General features: G+C 42.1%; 1 protein-coding gene across 4 annotated transcripts in view; it reads right to left on the bottom strand.

Annotated features, from left to right (window-relative positions):
• Window positions 1-455: 455 nt before the first annotated feature.
• Window positions 456-16,654, bottom strand: part of LOC132407288 (apolipoprotein L3-like) — a 53,801-nt gene continuing 37,602 nt past the window's right edge. For all 4 annotated transcript variants that reach the window (XM_059993574.1, XM_059993573.1, XM_059993572.1 and 1 more), the window contains 2 exons: window positions 7,227-7,290; window positions 456-6,480 (listed from right to left, as the gene is read on the bottom strand). In XM_059993574.1, the coding sequence (XP_059849557.1) occupies window positions 5,610-6,480; window positions 7,227-7,267 (912 nt within the window). In that variant the 5' untranslated portion in view covers window positions 7,268-7,290 and the 3' untranslated portion in view covers window positions 456-5,609. The remainder of the gene's footprint in view (window positions 6,481-7,226; window positions 7,291-16,654) is intronic.

Raw genomic sequence — 16,654 nt, forward strand, 5'->3', positions numbered from 1 at the left:
CCTTGTCTTCCATCTACCATCTTGCCGTCATGGAGCTCAGAGCCGGGCGGCACCCTCGTTTGCACGGCCTTGCCTACTGGTCTTGACCCCGTTCCTTGATCCCCCTCCCCCACAACCTCCCGATGAAATTCGGTCAAACATTCTCCACGAACCCTTCCCAAGCGTAGCTCATAGTGGTTTCCTTTTTGACGAATCTCGTTTGTCAATCTCACAGTAAAATGGTTCGTTGGAACTCCCTATGAAAGGAGACCCAGGTTGGGCGCCAAATTGTTAGGGAAATTAATTAGTGAAGGAAATTTAATTAAAATTGATAGGTAAAATAGACACGGGTTTATTTATGATATCGTGGGGAGTGGAACTTTTAACAGTGGATTTCGAAATCCCAGTGGTACAAAGAGCACAGCTCCATTTATGCATGCACAGTTCGATTACAAAAACAAAGGCTGTTGGATTAACTTGGTGAATTGGAAAAGATAACATAGGTTCACATGAAGTTGTCTGATACCCCGACCAACAGATAAAAATTAAAAATTCCGTCCTGTCTATCATCAAACAGTTTGTCTCATATCCTTGAGATAATTCTTACAAGACAAGCAACAGCAAGTATTTAGTCTTCAGAGTCGTCTCTGTTGAACGTCATGGCCATATCTGTAACAAACTACGCTGCAAACTAGCTTCCACACTCAAAAAGCCAATATTAATCAATTGTCTTTCAAAGTCTTTAAATAACAATAATATTTTTCGTCCACAACCTTACAGTGCTGTGCAAAACTCTTAGTCATATAAATATGCACACACACACACACGCACACACACACGCACACGCACACGCACACGCACACACACACACACACACACACACACACACACACATACTCACACACACACACTCGCACGTAACTAGGGTGCCTAAGAATTTTGCATAATACTGAATTTTTCAACGTGGTGTGGAGGGTGAGATTGTAATTGATTTTGGGAATGCGAGGGTGGAGCGCAAAGGGATGGTGTGGGACAGGTGGCAGAGGAGTGCCAGTGGTGGGCTATGTGCAACTGCAGACACACCCAGTCCTGAGGCACGAGGCAAGGTAATTTAATTCCAAACAAATGGTTTATTGAACATTACAGAATATCTGTATGGTGTTTCCCACTCCCTCCCCTCTCCCTTCCTGTTTTCCCAACCGTGATTCCACTCTCCTTGTCCCCTTCCCACTCCCAGTCCACAACAGAGACCCATATAAGAATCTGCTTTATCATCACTCACATGAGTCATGATTTTTTTATTTTTTTGCGGCAGCAGTACAATGCAATGCACAACGTTTCTATAGTATTGTGCAAAATATTTAGGCACCCTAGCTATATATATCTGCCTAAGGCTTTTGCATAGACTGTACGTGTGTGTGATGCTGTTGAAAATAAGTTTTTCATAGTACCTGTGCACTCATGGACGTGCAGATGACGATAATCTCTCCACCATCAACCCTGTTGACCGTTGGTACAACCACCTGCACATTCCCCTCAGGGTTGCTTCCCCGGATTTGGAAGCACTAGCCAATTATTGATCGTCACTGCTTCAAATTCCTGGGACATCCTAATTTGGCTCTGTATACACTTTACTGCCCCTAGCGGTAAGGACAATAATGTTCCAGAACACCAGATCCAGGAGCAATTACTTCCTCTCAACCATTCAGATGTTGAACCAAACAGCATAACCCTAATCACTACTTAAATATAACTACATGACAAGTTCTGACTAATAGTTAATATAACCAATTCTATGTGCCAAATGCCAGATGCATTCTTTGCCACTTTCAGGGAAGCATAGTCTTAGAACTCAAGATCACTCTGCACGTCGATACTGATAAGGATCCTGCTATGGACTATTCTTTCCCCTCACCTTTGACCTCCCAAAGTGCACAAGCTCGCACGCGTCCGCATTGAACTTCAGCTGCCATCTCTCAGTCCATAACTGTAACTGATCTACAAAGTGTATATCCTGTTGTATCCTCTAATGTTCAGACACTCCAGCGCGTACCATCACTATAATCAATCTGCACAGTATATAAGCTATCTTATGTATTTATATTTATTGTGATATTTAACAATGATTGTTGTGTACTTTATCTTATTGTGTTTATTTTTGTGCAACATTATTTCTGGAGTAACAATTATTTTGTAGTCATTTACACTTGTGCACTGGAAATGACATTAAACCAGGAGTTCACAACCTGAGGTTCACGTACCTCTTCCTTTAATGTTATTGATCAAAGCAATAAAGGTTGGGAACCACTGCATTAAACAATCTTGAATCCCGATATAACTGTGACTGATATATATCTTGTATCTTTTGACGATCTTCATCTCTGTCTACAAGTCCACCAATTTGTGTGTCATATGCAAACTTATTGCAGAGGGAGGGGAACCAGAGTGTTAGAGCAGATGGTGTGTTGGAGGAGGATAATGGTCATGCGAGAGATGCGTACTGTAAAGTCAGATCTAACATATAAGGAGGCTTTGAGGAAAGAGAAGCAGAATAAAGGGCGTAAAGGTAGTAATGTAGGACTAAAGTGCGTGTACTTCAATGCAAGAAACTTCAGGAACAAAGGTAATGAACCGAGAGCTTGGATACATACTTGGACTTCTGATGTGGTGGCCATTACAGAGACTTGGTTGTCACTAGGACAGGAACGGATACTCAATATTATTGGATTTCAGTGCTTTAAAATGGATTGGGGGAGGAATGAAGTGTGGCATTACTGGTCAAGGATACTATTACAGCTACAGAAAGGGTGGGTAATGTAGCAGGATCATCTTTTGATTCAGTATGGGTAGAAGCCAGGAACAGGAAGGGAGCAGTTACTCTACAGGGAGTATTCTCTCGGCCCCCTGCTAGCAGCAGAGATACAGAGGAGCAGATTGGAGGAAGATTTTGGAAAGGTGCACAAATAACAGGGTTGTTAACATTGGTGACTTTAAATTCCCTAATATTCATTGACTCCTGATTAGTTCCAATGGTTTAGATGGGGCTGTGTTCGTTAAGTGTGTTCAGGATAGAATCCTGTCACAGCATGTTAACAGGCCGACTAGGGGGAATGCTATTGTAGATTTAGTATTAGTTAACGAACCAGGTCAGGTCACAGATTTCTCAATGGGTTAGCCTTTGGGGGACAGTGACCACAGCTCCCTGGCCTTTAGCATAATTATGAAAAAGCACAGAATCAGAGAGGACAGGAAAAATTTTAATTGGGGACGGGCACATTATGAGGTTATAAGGCTAGAACTTGCGGGTGTGAATTGGGATGATGTTTTTGCAGGGAAATATACTATGGGCATGTGGTCAATGTTTAAGGAACTCTAGCAGGATGTTCGGGATAAATTTGTCCCGGTGAGGAAGATAAGGAACGGTAGGGTGAAGGAATCATGGGTGACAAGTGAGGTGGAAAATCTAGTCAGATGGAAGAAGGCAGCATACATGAGGTTTAGGAAGCAAGGATCAGATGAGTCTATTGAGGAATATCGGGTAGCAAGAAAGGAGCTTAAGAAGGGGCTGAGGAGAGCAAGAAGGGGCATGAGAAAGCCTTAGCGAGTAGGGTAAAGGAAAACCCCAAGGCATTCATCAGTTATGTGAAGAACAAAAGGTTGACAGGAGTGAAGATAGGACTGATTAGAGATAATGGAGGGAAGATATGCCTGAAGGCTGTGGAAGTGAGCGAGGTCCTCAATGAACACTTCCCTTCTGTATTCACCAATGAGAGGGAACTTGATGACGGTAAGAACCATTTGAGTGAGGTCGATGGTCTGGTGTAAGTTGATATCAAGGCAAAAGAGGTGTTAGAGTTGTTAAAATACAATAGGACGGATAAGTCCCCCGCAGCCTGCTGAAATATTCCCCAGGCTGCTCCACGAGGCGAGGGAAGAGTTTCCTAAGCCTTTGGGTAGGATATTTATGTCCTCATTGTCACGGAAATGGTACCGGAGGATTGGAGGGAGGCGAATGTTGTCCCCTTGTTCAAAAAGGTAGTAGTGATTGCCCGGGTATTTATAGAAGAGTGAGCCTTACATCTGTAGTGGGAAAGATTGTTACAGATAGGAGCTATGGGCACTTAGCGAATCATGCTCTGATCAGGCTGTGTCAGCATGGCTTTGTGAAAGGCAGATCGTGTCTAACAAACCTGATAGATTTCTTTGAGGAGGTGACAAGGTATATAGATGAGGGTAGTGCAATGGATTTATATGCATGGTTTCTTGTAAGGCACTTGACAAGATATCATACGGTAGACTTATACGGAGTCAGAAGGCTTGGGATTCAGGGAAATTCGGCCAGGTGGATTTAAAATTGGCTTGCCTGCAAAACCAGAGGGTCGTGGTGGCTGGAGTACATTCAGATTGGAGGGTTGTGATGACTGGTGTCACACAAGGATCAGTTCTGGGATCTGAATCTTCTGGGATCTGAATTTTCGTGATTTTTATTAACGACCTGGATGTAGGGGTGGAACGTTTTCAAATGCACAAAGTTTATTGGTTTTCTGGATCGTGCAGATTGCAGAGATACACTGATAGGTTTCAGAAGTGGGCTGATAAATGGCAGATGGAGAAATTGGCAGAGAAGTGTAAAATGGTACAGAATGAAAGGACAATGTCCAAGGCAGGGCACAAAGTAAATGGCCGGCAACATGGAAGCGTGCAGAGCACCGTGACCTGGGAGTACATGTCCACAGATCTCTGAGAGTTGCCTCAAAGGTAGATAGGGTAGTTAAGAAAGCTTATGGAGTGTTAACTTTCATAAGTCAAGGGACAGAGCTTAATAGTCGCAGGGTAATCATACAGCTCTATCAAACTCTGTTTAGGCCACACTTGGAGTACTGTGTCCATTTCTGGTCGCCTCACTATAGGAAGGATGTGAAAACATTGAAAAAGGTACAGAGGAGATTTACCAGCATGCTTCCTGGTTTAGAGAGTGTGCATTATGGAAAGAGATTAAGGGAGCTACACTTTACTCTCTGGAGCGAAGGAGGATGAGAGGAGACATAATGGAGACGTATAAGATTTTAAGAGGAATAGATAGAGTGGACACCCACCGCCTCTTCCCCAGGGCACCACTGCTCAATACAAGAGGACATGGTTTTAAGGTAAGGGGTGGGATGTTCAAGGGGGATATTAGAGGAAGAATGTTCACTCAGAGAGTGGTTGGTGCGTGGAATGCACTGCCTGAGTCAGTTGTGGAGGCAGATATAGTAGTGAAGTTTATGAGACTACTAGACAGGTATATGGAGGAACTTAACGTGGAGCGTTATATGGGACGTTATATTGTGGGCAGAAGGGCCTGTGCTGTGCTGTATTGGTCAATGTTCTATGTTGTAACCCGTGGATATTTTTGTCCAAGTCATTTATATATTTTGCAAACAACAAAGATCCCAGTAATGACCCCTATGGGACACCACTGTTCACCCCAGCCAGAATAACACCGCTCCACCACTGCCCTCTGTCTATCATGCAGTTCTTTACATGGTGATGTTTTGATAAGTTATCCCTGATAAGAATTTGCATAACAAGCTTAGCCACAATGAGTGGAATGGATGAGACACTACTTTTTCCTTTTCTTACTCAGTCCTCTATACCCAGTCTCTCTCAAGAATCTTTTTTAGAATTTTACAGATGACTGTATGGTCTTTTAATACTTCCTCTATCTTCTGAGCTTGATCTCTTAGCTTTTTAGCCACTTCAGATTTACTTCCCTTGCTGAGCACAATGGAGTCCTTTGCAATCGAGCAGATATTCCACGCTATAGAAGCTCCTGCCATAACTCCTGAAAAAACTGTTATTATGGGAGTGGCATAAAGTGGACATTTCGTTCCTGTTCGAGCAATGCGACTCAGTGCTGTCGGTTTCTTAGCTAGTTTTTCGAGGGCAGTTGTTTTACTCAATACTTGTTTGGCCATTATTGATCTTGTCACTTCCGCCGTTTGCATGATAATAGAATAACATCGATATCCAGCTGTAACGCCTGTTTTTATTTCATTACAATAAGATTCTGCAATTTCTCGCTCAACGAGATGAGACTGGAGAACACTGAAGATTTCTGTCAAGTGTTCTAAAGTTTCCTTCAGATCACTTTTGTATCGTTTTATGATCTCATCTACTTTTATTTGTTTTGTCGACTGCTCACCATATTCAACGAGGTCAGCTGTAAGTTTAGCGGCTGTACCAGCTACACCTATACTCGTTCCCACAGCAGTGAGTACCAAGGAGATGCCTGCTGTGAAAGGAGCAGTAATTATTCCTGCTAAGGCTAGGACACCACCTACAGCCCCCAGAGATGACCCAGTAACATTTGCAATTGTTGCACCTTTATGATACCGATCAATACCATTTGCAATCTCTTGTAGGTCACGTATATATCTGTTCATTCGACGTTCCCAATTAGGAAATTCATTTACAAAGTCTTGTATGGTCTGTGTTCCCTTTTTTAGTCCATCTTGGTCCCTGTTAAGAATAAGAAATACTAATTTTCTCTCATTTTTTTTCAATTAAACACGTTCTTAAATCTGCATTGACAGAAACTGAATCACAGCAAAGTGTAAACATTCAAAAAGAGGATGGACAGGTCATGCCGAAGTGAAATGATAGAATTCAGAGCCAATGTGTTCCCATTAGGGTGATAATACAGATGAGATGAATATTGTAAGGAGTAACTGCTGAAACGGAATTTGTGACAATGTTTAGTGCTGTGGCAGGTCGGTGAGTCCATATTTTTTGTTTTGCAATTATTGCCTTTGTAGATTATCTGTGACTGAGAGATCTACCTATATCACAGTTTTGAAGTTGGGATAAATAGCGGGGAACCTAACTGAGCTCCCACTCGGATTTGTGGAAAAATGCATTTGGTGTGCAAAAGACCGAGAATGCATCTGTACAGTCTCTGTGAATCATTCCATCTCTTCTGAATTTTTGCCATTGAGAAATCTGACCTTGTGTTTGGCGATTAATCTAACAATTTATTGTTAATCCTGGTGTTTCACATAATCCCAACCGTGCCTTCATGAATTATTACAACTCAGCTAATATTGATTATCACGTTGTTTCACTGACTACCCTTGTTAATCATTTATTGATCACCTTATAGTGATAATCGGGTATAGACAATGACTGGTAATTGACTAATGAGACTGATTTGGGATGTCAGTTGTTAACATTTCCACTGTCTTCTAACAAGGTTCAATCTATGTTACCTGGATCCTGACACATTTCCATTGCGCAAACCCATCTCCATTGGATTCTACTCAAATAATGGATCTGGAAGAAAGAAGTGTTAACAAATATTAGTGTCTATTGACATTGCAATGATATACCTCACAATGAAATGTGCATATTATATTTCAGTTCTATAGAATAATCACAAATTTCAGTTAGCATGAAGGCAAAGTGTATGCCAGTAAACTCAAAAGTGTTGGAAATTTGTAGCTGTATAGGAAGCATCTGTTGCTACGTACCTGTTGGATATTTCCCTTATTTGTTTTTATTTTTGTCATCTAAATGTGAATGTCTGAGGCTGTGACCAAAGATTATAAATTCCAATTGGCCCGTTAGCCATGTGCTCAGCTGTTTTGTTGATGTTGCAAAGTATGCCCCTATGTTCCACTGAAAATATGATTCTCTGAACAGAGCACAAATTGCCATGGGTGGCGGGGTGTCAATATGTCATGTTGGATATCGGTTATTTTAGATCCCTAGGTTTTTTTAGGAGGTCAGGAATGAGAGAGAAACTCTGATTCTTCACGATCACTTATTTTAAAGTTTAAACAAAGTTTTGAAACTTAATGAGGAGCTGAGAAACAAAGGAGAGATTAAAAGACTATAGATTCCATAAAAAATAAAGATGGATCCTTTGAAAATCTACCACCTTGATACTCGAGATACTTACTTCAGTTGTGGGCCTGTTGTTGCATAAGATCCTGAAAGACAGGATTTATTAGCATTTCGAGAGACATAGTCTGATTAGGGATAGTCAGCCTGGCTTTGATAAGGGGAGGTTGTGCCTTAAAAGCCTGATTAAATTATTTGAGGATGTAACACAACACATTGAGGAAGTTAGAGCGGGGGATGTAGTGCATATGGATTTCAGCAAGGCATTTGATAAGGTTCCCCTTGCCAAGCTCCTTCCGAAAATAAGGAGGTATGGGATCCACGCGGTCATTGCTTTGTGGATCCAGAAATGGTTTCCCACAGAAGACAATGGATGGTTGTAGATGGTTTGCATTCTACATTGAGGACAGTGACCAGTAGAGTTCCATACCGATCTGTTCTGGAACTGCTCATCTTTATGATTTTCATGCATTACCTAGATGAGGGAGTAGAAGAGTGGGTTAATAATGACACAAAAGTTTGTGCTGTCGATGTTCGTCTGGAACCTGTCAGACGTTACAGTGTGAAATCGATAGGATGCAGAACTGGGCTAAGAAGTGGTAAATGGAGTTCAACGAAGATAAGTATGAAGTGTTTCATTGTGGTAGGTCAAATTTGAAGACAGAAAATAATATTAATGGTGGGACTTTTGGCACTGTTCAGTATCAGCGAGATTTTGGTTGACAGTGTTGGCCTTCATCAACCCTGGGAATGACTTCAAGAGTGGTATTGTTAAAGCTATAAAAGACCTTTGTTAGACTCTACTTGCAATACGGTGTTCATTTCTGGTCACCTCAGTATAGGAAGGATGTGGAAGCCATAGAAAGAGGGCAGAGGAGATTTACAAGGACAATGCCTGGGAATCAAGGGATAATGCCTTATCAGAATAGCTTAAGTGAACTCGGCCTTTTCTCCTTGGATGAGCAGTGACCTGATAAAGGTGTATACGATGATGAGAGGCATTGAACTTGTGGATAGCCAGAGACAGAGCTGAAAGGGCAAACATGAGGGAGATAATTTTCAGGTGCTTGGAATAGGTAAAAGGGGGATGTCAGGGGTTATTTTTTTTTCACACAGATGGTGGTGTTTGGGTGGAATGCACTGCCAGTGGCGGTAGTAGAACTGTGTACAGTACAGTCTTTCAAGAAACTCTTAGATAGTTACATGGAGTTTAGAAAAATAGAATGCTATATGGTAGGTTAATTCTAAGCAGTTTCTAGAGTAGGTTACATAGTTGGCTCAACATTGTGGGCCAGACTGCTTGTAATGTGCTGTAGATTTCTATGATCTATGTTCTATTACAGATATTCCTGAGATGTCAGAATCCAATCAAAAGGCTACACAATTATAATAATAATATCTCATGTATCCAATTAAAAGATGTAATGTTCAATTTTACTGCTACACTGCCTTCAGCCAGTAAGTGGAGATGAACTACCACATTCCGAGAAAATACATGAGTTTGTTAACAACACAAATTTTTACAAACACAAATATTGATAATAAATCTATGATTTTAGTATTACATTAATTCAACTAATATCTATAGAACAATTGATTTAACAGTCTATACCAAAGAAGGTTTAAGAGAACCCTTTCCTCTGCTAGCCTGCAAGTCACCCTTGGGCAAGTTGTGGCACCTGCTTAGTACTCTGGTCGGGGTCTCGGGAAGCCATTGCATCAGGTGGTGGATGGTCGTATGAGAAGCTGGTGCACATTCTAGCTATTCTAGCTATGCAAATTCTAGCTATGCGACCACTGATACCATGTAGATAATCTCTAAAGGTCACTCGTCTTGTAAAGCCAGTGCTCAGAACAAGGTAAGGGCATACCATTTCTTTAGCAAAAAATTGACAAGAACTATCGTGGTCAGAGATCATGATTGGCCATGCCATACCACACGATACATAATGCTGATGCCTGATATTAATGATGATGATGTTGATGCTGATGTTGCTGCTGATATTGATGATGATAATTATGATATTATTGATTATGTTGATGATCTTTATCTTGGTGTGAATTCCCACGTGTTCATGATGGTATTCAGCAGGATCTTATGAAGCTGATTGCCACAGGTTATTTGTGTTCAAAGTAGTATCTGGCATTCAGAATCAGAATCAGTTTTCTTATCACCACATGTGAAGATTGTTAACTTTCCTAAATAATAATAATAATAATAATAATAATAATAATAATAATAATAATAAGAAGAAGAAGAAGAAGAAGAAGAAGAAGAAGAAGAAGAAGAAGAAGAAGAAGAAGAAGAAGAAGAAGAAGAAGAAGAAGAAGAAGAAGAATATATAGACAAGTAAATCAATTACATATAAAGAATAGATTATTAAAAATGCGTAAAGACAGAAATCCTGTATATTAAAGAATATGGAAGTATCCAAAGCTTCAATGACCATTTTGCAATCGGTGGCAGTGCGGAAGATGCTGTTCCAGAATCGCTGAGTGTGTGCCTTCAGTTTTCTATATCTCCTACCTAGTAGTAACAGTGAGAAAAATGTATGCCCTGGGTGCTGGAGGTCTTTAATAATGGACGGTGCCTTTCTGAGACACCGCTTCCTAAATAAGGCCTGGATACTTTGTAGGCTAGTGCCAAAGATGGAGCTGACTAGATTTACAATCCAAATTTATGCAGCGTCTGGCGGTACTATGTAGAAGTCCCTCCATACCAGAGAGTGAAGCAGCCTGTCAGAATGCAGCTACTGTGCAACTATAGAAGTTTTTGAGCGTATTTGTTGACATGCCAAACCGCTTCAAATTCCTAATAAAGTATAGCCTCTGTCTTGCCTTCTTTATGACTACATCAATGTGCTGGCACCGTGTTAGATCCTTAAAGATCTTGACACCCAGGAAATTAAAGCTGCTCACTCTCTCTACTTCTGATCCCTCTATGAGTTTTGGTACGCGTTCCTTCGTCTTACTCTTGCTGAAGTCCACAATCAACTATTTCGTCATACTGACGTTGAGTGCCAGGTTGTTGCTGAGGCATCATTCCACTAGCTGGCATATCTCACATTTGTAGCCCCTCTCGTCACCATCTGAGATTCTACCAAAAATGGCTGCATCTTCAGCTAATTTGTAGATCGTGTTGGAAGTATGCCCAGCCAAACATACATTTGTATACGAGGAATAGAGCAGTGGGCTAAGCACATACCCCTGAGGTGCGCTGGTGTTGAACATCAGCGAAGAGGATATGTTATTACCAATTTGCACAGACTGTTGTCTTCTGCTTAGGAAGTCGAGGCACCAATTGCAGAGAGAGGTACAGAGGTCCAGGTACTGCAACTTCTAAATTAGAATTTGTGGGAAGGATGGTATTAAATGTGGTGCTCTATTCGATGAACAGCATCCTGACGTAATGTTGTCCAGGTGGTCTAAAGCCGTGACCATGGAGATTGCGCCTGCCGTTGACCTTTTGTTGACGATAGGCAAATTGAAATGGTTCCAGGTCCTTGCTGAGGCGTGAGTTCAGTTTAGTCATAACCAACCAGTCAAAGCATTTCATCACTGTCGATGTGAGTGCTGCTGGGCGATAATCATTAAGGCAGCCCACTTTATTCTTCTTTGGAACTGGTATAATTGTTGTCTCTTTAAAGCAAGTGTGTCCTTCTGTCCGCAGCAGTGGAAGGTTAAAATGTCCTTGAATACTCCCGCTCGTTGTTTGCCATACAAGGTATTCCATCGAGACCTTCTGCCTTGCGACGGTTCACTCTCTTTAAAGACAGTCTATCATCTGTCTCTGAGACAGAGATCACAGGGTCATCAGGTTCAGCAGGGATCTTCGCAGCTGTAGTTCTATCTAAGCGGGCATAGAAGGTGTTAAGTTCATCTGGTAGTGAAAGCATCACTGCCATTCATAGTACTGGGTTTCGCTTTGTTGGAAATAATGCCTTGCAGTCCCTGCCAGAATTGCCGTGCATTCATCGAGTCCATCTAGTCCATGCCAAAACATTTGAACTGACTAGTGCCATTGATTTGCAGAGTCCATAGTCCTCCATACCCCTACCATCCATGTACTTTTCCAGACATCTCAAACATTGAAGTGACAACTTGAGTTCATCACATTGAAGTGGTTCGTTTTGGTAGGTCAAATATAATGGTAAAATTCTTGGCAGTGTGAGGGATCAGAAGGATCTTGGATTCCAAGTCCATAGGACGCTCAAAGCAGCTTTGCATGTTAACTCTGTGGTTAAGATGGCATAATGTGTATTGGCCTTCAGCAATTGTGGTGTTGAATTTAGGAACCAAGAGGTAATGTTGCAGCTTATATAGGACACTGGTCAGACTCTACTGAGAGAACTGTGCTCAGTTCTGGTTGCTTCACCACAGGAAGGATGTGGAAACCATTGAAAGGGTGCAAAGGAGGATGTTACCTAGACTAGTGAGCATGCTTTATGAAAACAGGTTGAGTGAACTTGGCCTTTTCTCCTTGGAGCAAATGAGGATGTGAGGTGACCTGATAGAGGTGTACAAGATAATGAGATGCATTGATCGTGTGGGTTGTCAGAGGCTTTTTCCCAAGGCTGAAATGGCTCCCACGAAAGGGCACAGGTTTAAGGTGCTTGGGAGTAGGTACAGAGGAGATGTCAGGGGCAATGTTTGTTTTACACAGAGAGTGGTGAGTGCCTGGAATACGCTGCGGGCAACCGTAGTAGCGGATACGTTAGGGTCTTGTAAGAGTCTTTTGGATAGTTGCATGGAGCTTGGAAAAATAGAGGGCTATGAGTAATACTAGTAATTTCTAAGGTAGGGACATGTTCGGCAAAATTTTATGGGCCTAAGCGGGTGTATTGTTCTATCTGTTTTCTATGTTTCCAGGCTTCTAAATATAGCTCACATGCTGGCAGATATTCCATATGTCAAGAAATTTTCCCTCATGTTCCCCTTAATCTTTTCGCGTGACCCATGACCTCTGATTTTAGTCCACTCAGCCTCAGTGGAAAGAACCTGCTTGAATTTACCCTATTGGTACAAAATGATGTACACCTCTATCAAATCTCCTATCAGTCTTCAACATTCCAAGAAATAAAGTCTTATACTGATCAGTCTTTCTTTATAACTCAGGTCCTCCAGACCTGGCAAAATGTTTGTAAATTTGTTTGCACTGTTTCAATATAATTTACGTATTTCCTGTAAGTAGTTGACCGAAACTTCACAGAATACAAATTATGCCTCATAAGTGTGTTATAGAACTTGAACGTAACACCCCAGTAATTTATAAAGGCTAATGTGCCAAAAGCCTTATCTATATTACCCTATCTATCCGTGAAATCTCTTCCAATGAAGTACGGACCATTATTCCCTGATCCCTTTTTCTATCTCACTTCTCAGTGTCCTAATGTTCAGAGTGCAAGATCTACCCAAGTTTGTCTTACTGAAGTTCAACACCTCACACTTGTCTACATTAAATTCCATCTTCTTCCATTTTTCTGCCCATTTTTACAGCTGGTCCAGATCCTGTTGCATACCATAATAGCTCTCCTGGCTGTGCACTGCACCCCAATTTTGGTGCCATCTGTTAACCAAATTATCATGCATATCATTGATATATATGACAAACAAAGGACCCCACACTGATCACCCATGCAAACCAGGTCAAAGGGAGGACAGACAAAGAAGACCAGTTCTCCGATTTCGGGGTTCAGCTCAGGGCTAACAACCCTGACTGGTCAAAGAAATCTCTTACGGAAACCGCAATGAAGAATCCTTCTACATCTGAGTATGATGGTATTCCTCAATGTCCACCTGGGACTAGCAAGTCTGACAGAGTAAAACCGAGAGGAAACTTCTGACACGATGAAGGAAGGCCTGATTACTGGACAGACAGTGATGGAGGATCTTCATGGATGCCCTAAGCACTAGGTGGTGCAATGGGCAGAAGGTAATCTCCCTCCAGTTACTCTTCATCCCTTAATATACTGAGAGCAATAGAATGTGTCACTGGATTCTCCTTAATATTTCTTGTTAAAGCTATGTCATGGCTCCTTTTTTTTTTCTCCTGACTTCCTCCTTCGATATACTCCTGTATCCCTTACGCCACCTCTTGCAAACCGGCCTTTCACTCTCACAGGAACATGCAGACTATCAACTATCAGACTATCAATGTTTAAACGCCACTAGCTTTGAAGGTGAAGAGCCGGAGGTCGTAGTCCAGAAGAAACCAATAACTTAGGTAGGAAGGTTGTCGAGTTTCTTCAGAGTGAATTCAGGGAGTTTGATGATCAGGTAATGGGCAAGAACTCCAGAGTAGTGATCCCATGCTACGTGCTCGTGAGACCAGAAATAGAAAGATCACTCAGTTTAACACATGGCTAAGGAGTTGGTGTAAGAGGGAAGGCATCAGATTTTGGGATCATGGGGCTGTCTTCTAGGGAACGTGGGATCTAAGCAGGAGAGATGGTGGTCATCTGAACTGGAAGTGGACTTACATTCTAGCACGAAGGTTTGCTATTGCTGCGCCGTGGGGTTTAACTATAGTTGCTGGGGCGGTGAGGGTGTTGGGTGCGAACCACAGTAACAGAACAGTTAGTGGAGATGTTGTTAAGACTTCAAGTAAAGTCAAGTCAAGTCACTTTTTGTTGTCATGTCAACTATAATTGCTGGTACAGTACACAGTAAAACCGAGACTATTTCCGGGACCATGAAAACAATACAAAACATGGTGCTACATGAAACAGTACAAAAAATACACAGAACTACGTAACAGAAAACACACACAAAAAAAAATCTGCACTGGACTACAGACCTACCCAGGACTGCATATAGTGCAGAAAAGAATGCAGGCATTAAAATAAAAAAAAAATGAAGAAGACAGTAGGCACAGTAGAGGGTAGTAAGTTGGTGTCAGACAGTCAGGAATCAAAAGGTTGAGCATTGTGCGACCGATGTCCTGAGCTTCTTATATTTCAATGTAAGAAATATCGTAGGAAAGGCAGATGAGTTCAAGGCAAGCAATCAACACCTGGAGTCATGATATTGTAGCCATTGGCAAGACTTGGTTGCAGCTCAGCATTCTAGGGTTCAGTTGCTTAAGTCACTATAGAGCGTGAGGGATTAAAAGCTTAATGACTCAGAGGAAAAGGGTGGCAGCAGACCCTTCTTTAGTTTTCTCACCTTGTCCATGTGATGACTGTGCGGGTCTGGCATAAGAATGGGTAATGCAAGCTGGCACAGAGACATTTTCAGCGTCAGTTCCAGCTGCAGAATGTGATCAGCGTAGAAGGAAATGATAGCAATGATGTCCAGCGGATTCATCCCACGATCCCCTGGTCCCCTAACTTCAAATAAATCACTGAAGTTTTCATTATCATCATCATCCTCATCTTTCCAGGGCAGTTCAGCTGGCCATTCAGGATTCCTCCCCAGTAAATTGGCTGAGAGGATTCTTAGGAAAAATCGCCAAGGAAGATCTTCTGCAGGAGTTGTTTCGCTGTCTTCCAGTTTATCATGGGACGCCTCCCGCACAGTCTGAAGAGACTTTTTGTGAGCATAATAATACTGTAATCCCAAATCCTTTACAATTTGAGAAAGAATATAATTTAGGGAATGGTTACTTCTATCCGGTAAACCGTTGCTTATTTCCTCCAAGACACCATCAGTTCTTTCTGAGGTGTTGAATGAATTCTGATGTGATCGTTCCTTTGATGTCCGGAATTCTTCAGCGTCCGTTTATCTCAGCCCTTCTGAGGTACGTTCCTTGGTTCGTTGTATTTCAAGTTGACTCTCATCGACCTCAATCCCACATTCCATCGCAATTTTCAGCTATTTGCCTCAGGCTCAGAAAGGACTAGTCCCTGTCCCTCAGTAGAATTACTTGTTTGATCTGAGAACGGATCTTTTCCACAAGTTCTGCCTCATTTATATTTGCCCGATGGATGCATTGTTGACGTTCTATCTTTAGATCTTTGAACGGTTTCTTGAACTGTCCAGGAGTTACGTGTTGCTGGTTGACTATGAGACCTTCTCACTGATAACTTCAAAGAAAATAAAGAGAGCAGCAGCTGCTGCCAAAAACCGAGCATTCCCCTGGAAAGTTTCAGTATCGCCTCGGAGGTCAATGAATGCAGCAGCCTTTCGAAAAATATCCGTGTTACTCGTCCCAGAAGGGAGATACCAGCTGATCTCAGCCATTCCATCGGATATCCCACATTCCATCACAGAGTGAAGGAAGATGTTCTGCTGCAGCTGTGCCTGACTCAGGTTGAGATTAACCATTCGGGATTTGGACACTGTGCATCTTTCCATTCTGAACAAGGACACCGTTGGCATGGCTACGGTCACGATGGGCACCTCTACAACGGGGCTGCTGTCTGTAGGAGAATGCGGGCACAATGTTTTAATAAAAGAGGAGAAGGGTGGAACCAGGCACTTCCGGAGTTCCCCTCACCTTCTCCATGGTGTGGCTGTGCCTGTCTGGCAAACTGGCATAGAGACATCTTCAGCATCAGTTACTACTGGAGAAAGTGGTCCGCACAGCGGGAAATGGCAGCAATCATATCCAGAGGATTTATCCCAGAAACCCTTGACCCTCTCTCTTTCAGGATATCATTTCATTCTTCATCATAATAAAGCTCACCACCTGAGAATAGATCAGGTAGCCAGTCGAGATTTCTTGCCAGGGAATTGATTGATTGGATCTTTTGGAGAAATCACCAAGGAAGATCTTCAGCTCGAGTTGGTTTGCTGTCCTCGAGATTATCCTGTGACATCTCCTCCACGGTCTAAAGGGACAGTTTGTGAGGAT

Source organism: Hypanus sabinus, chromosome 18 (assembly GCF_030144855.1).
Source record: "Hypanus sabinus isolate sHypSab1 chromosome 18, sHypSab1.hap1, whole genome shotgun sequence".
Lineage (NCBI taxonomy): Eukaryota > Metazoa > Chordata > Chondrichthyes > Myliobatiformes > Dasyatidae > Hypanus > Hypanus sabinus.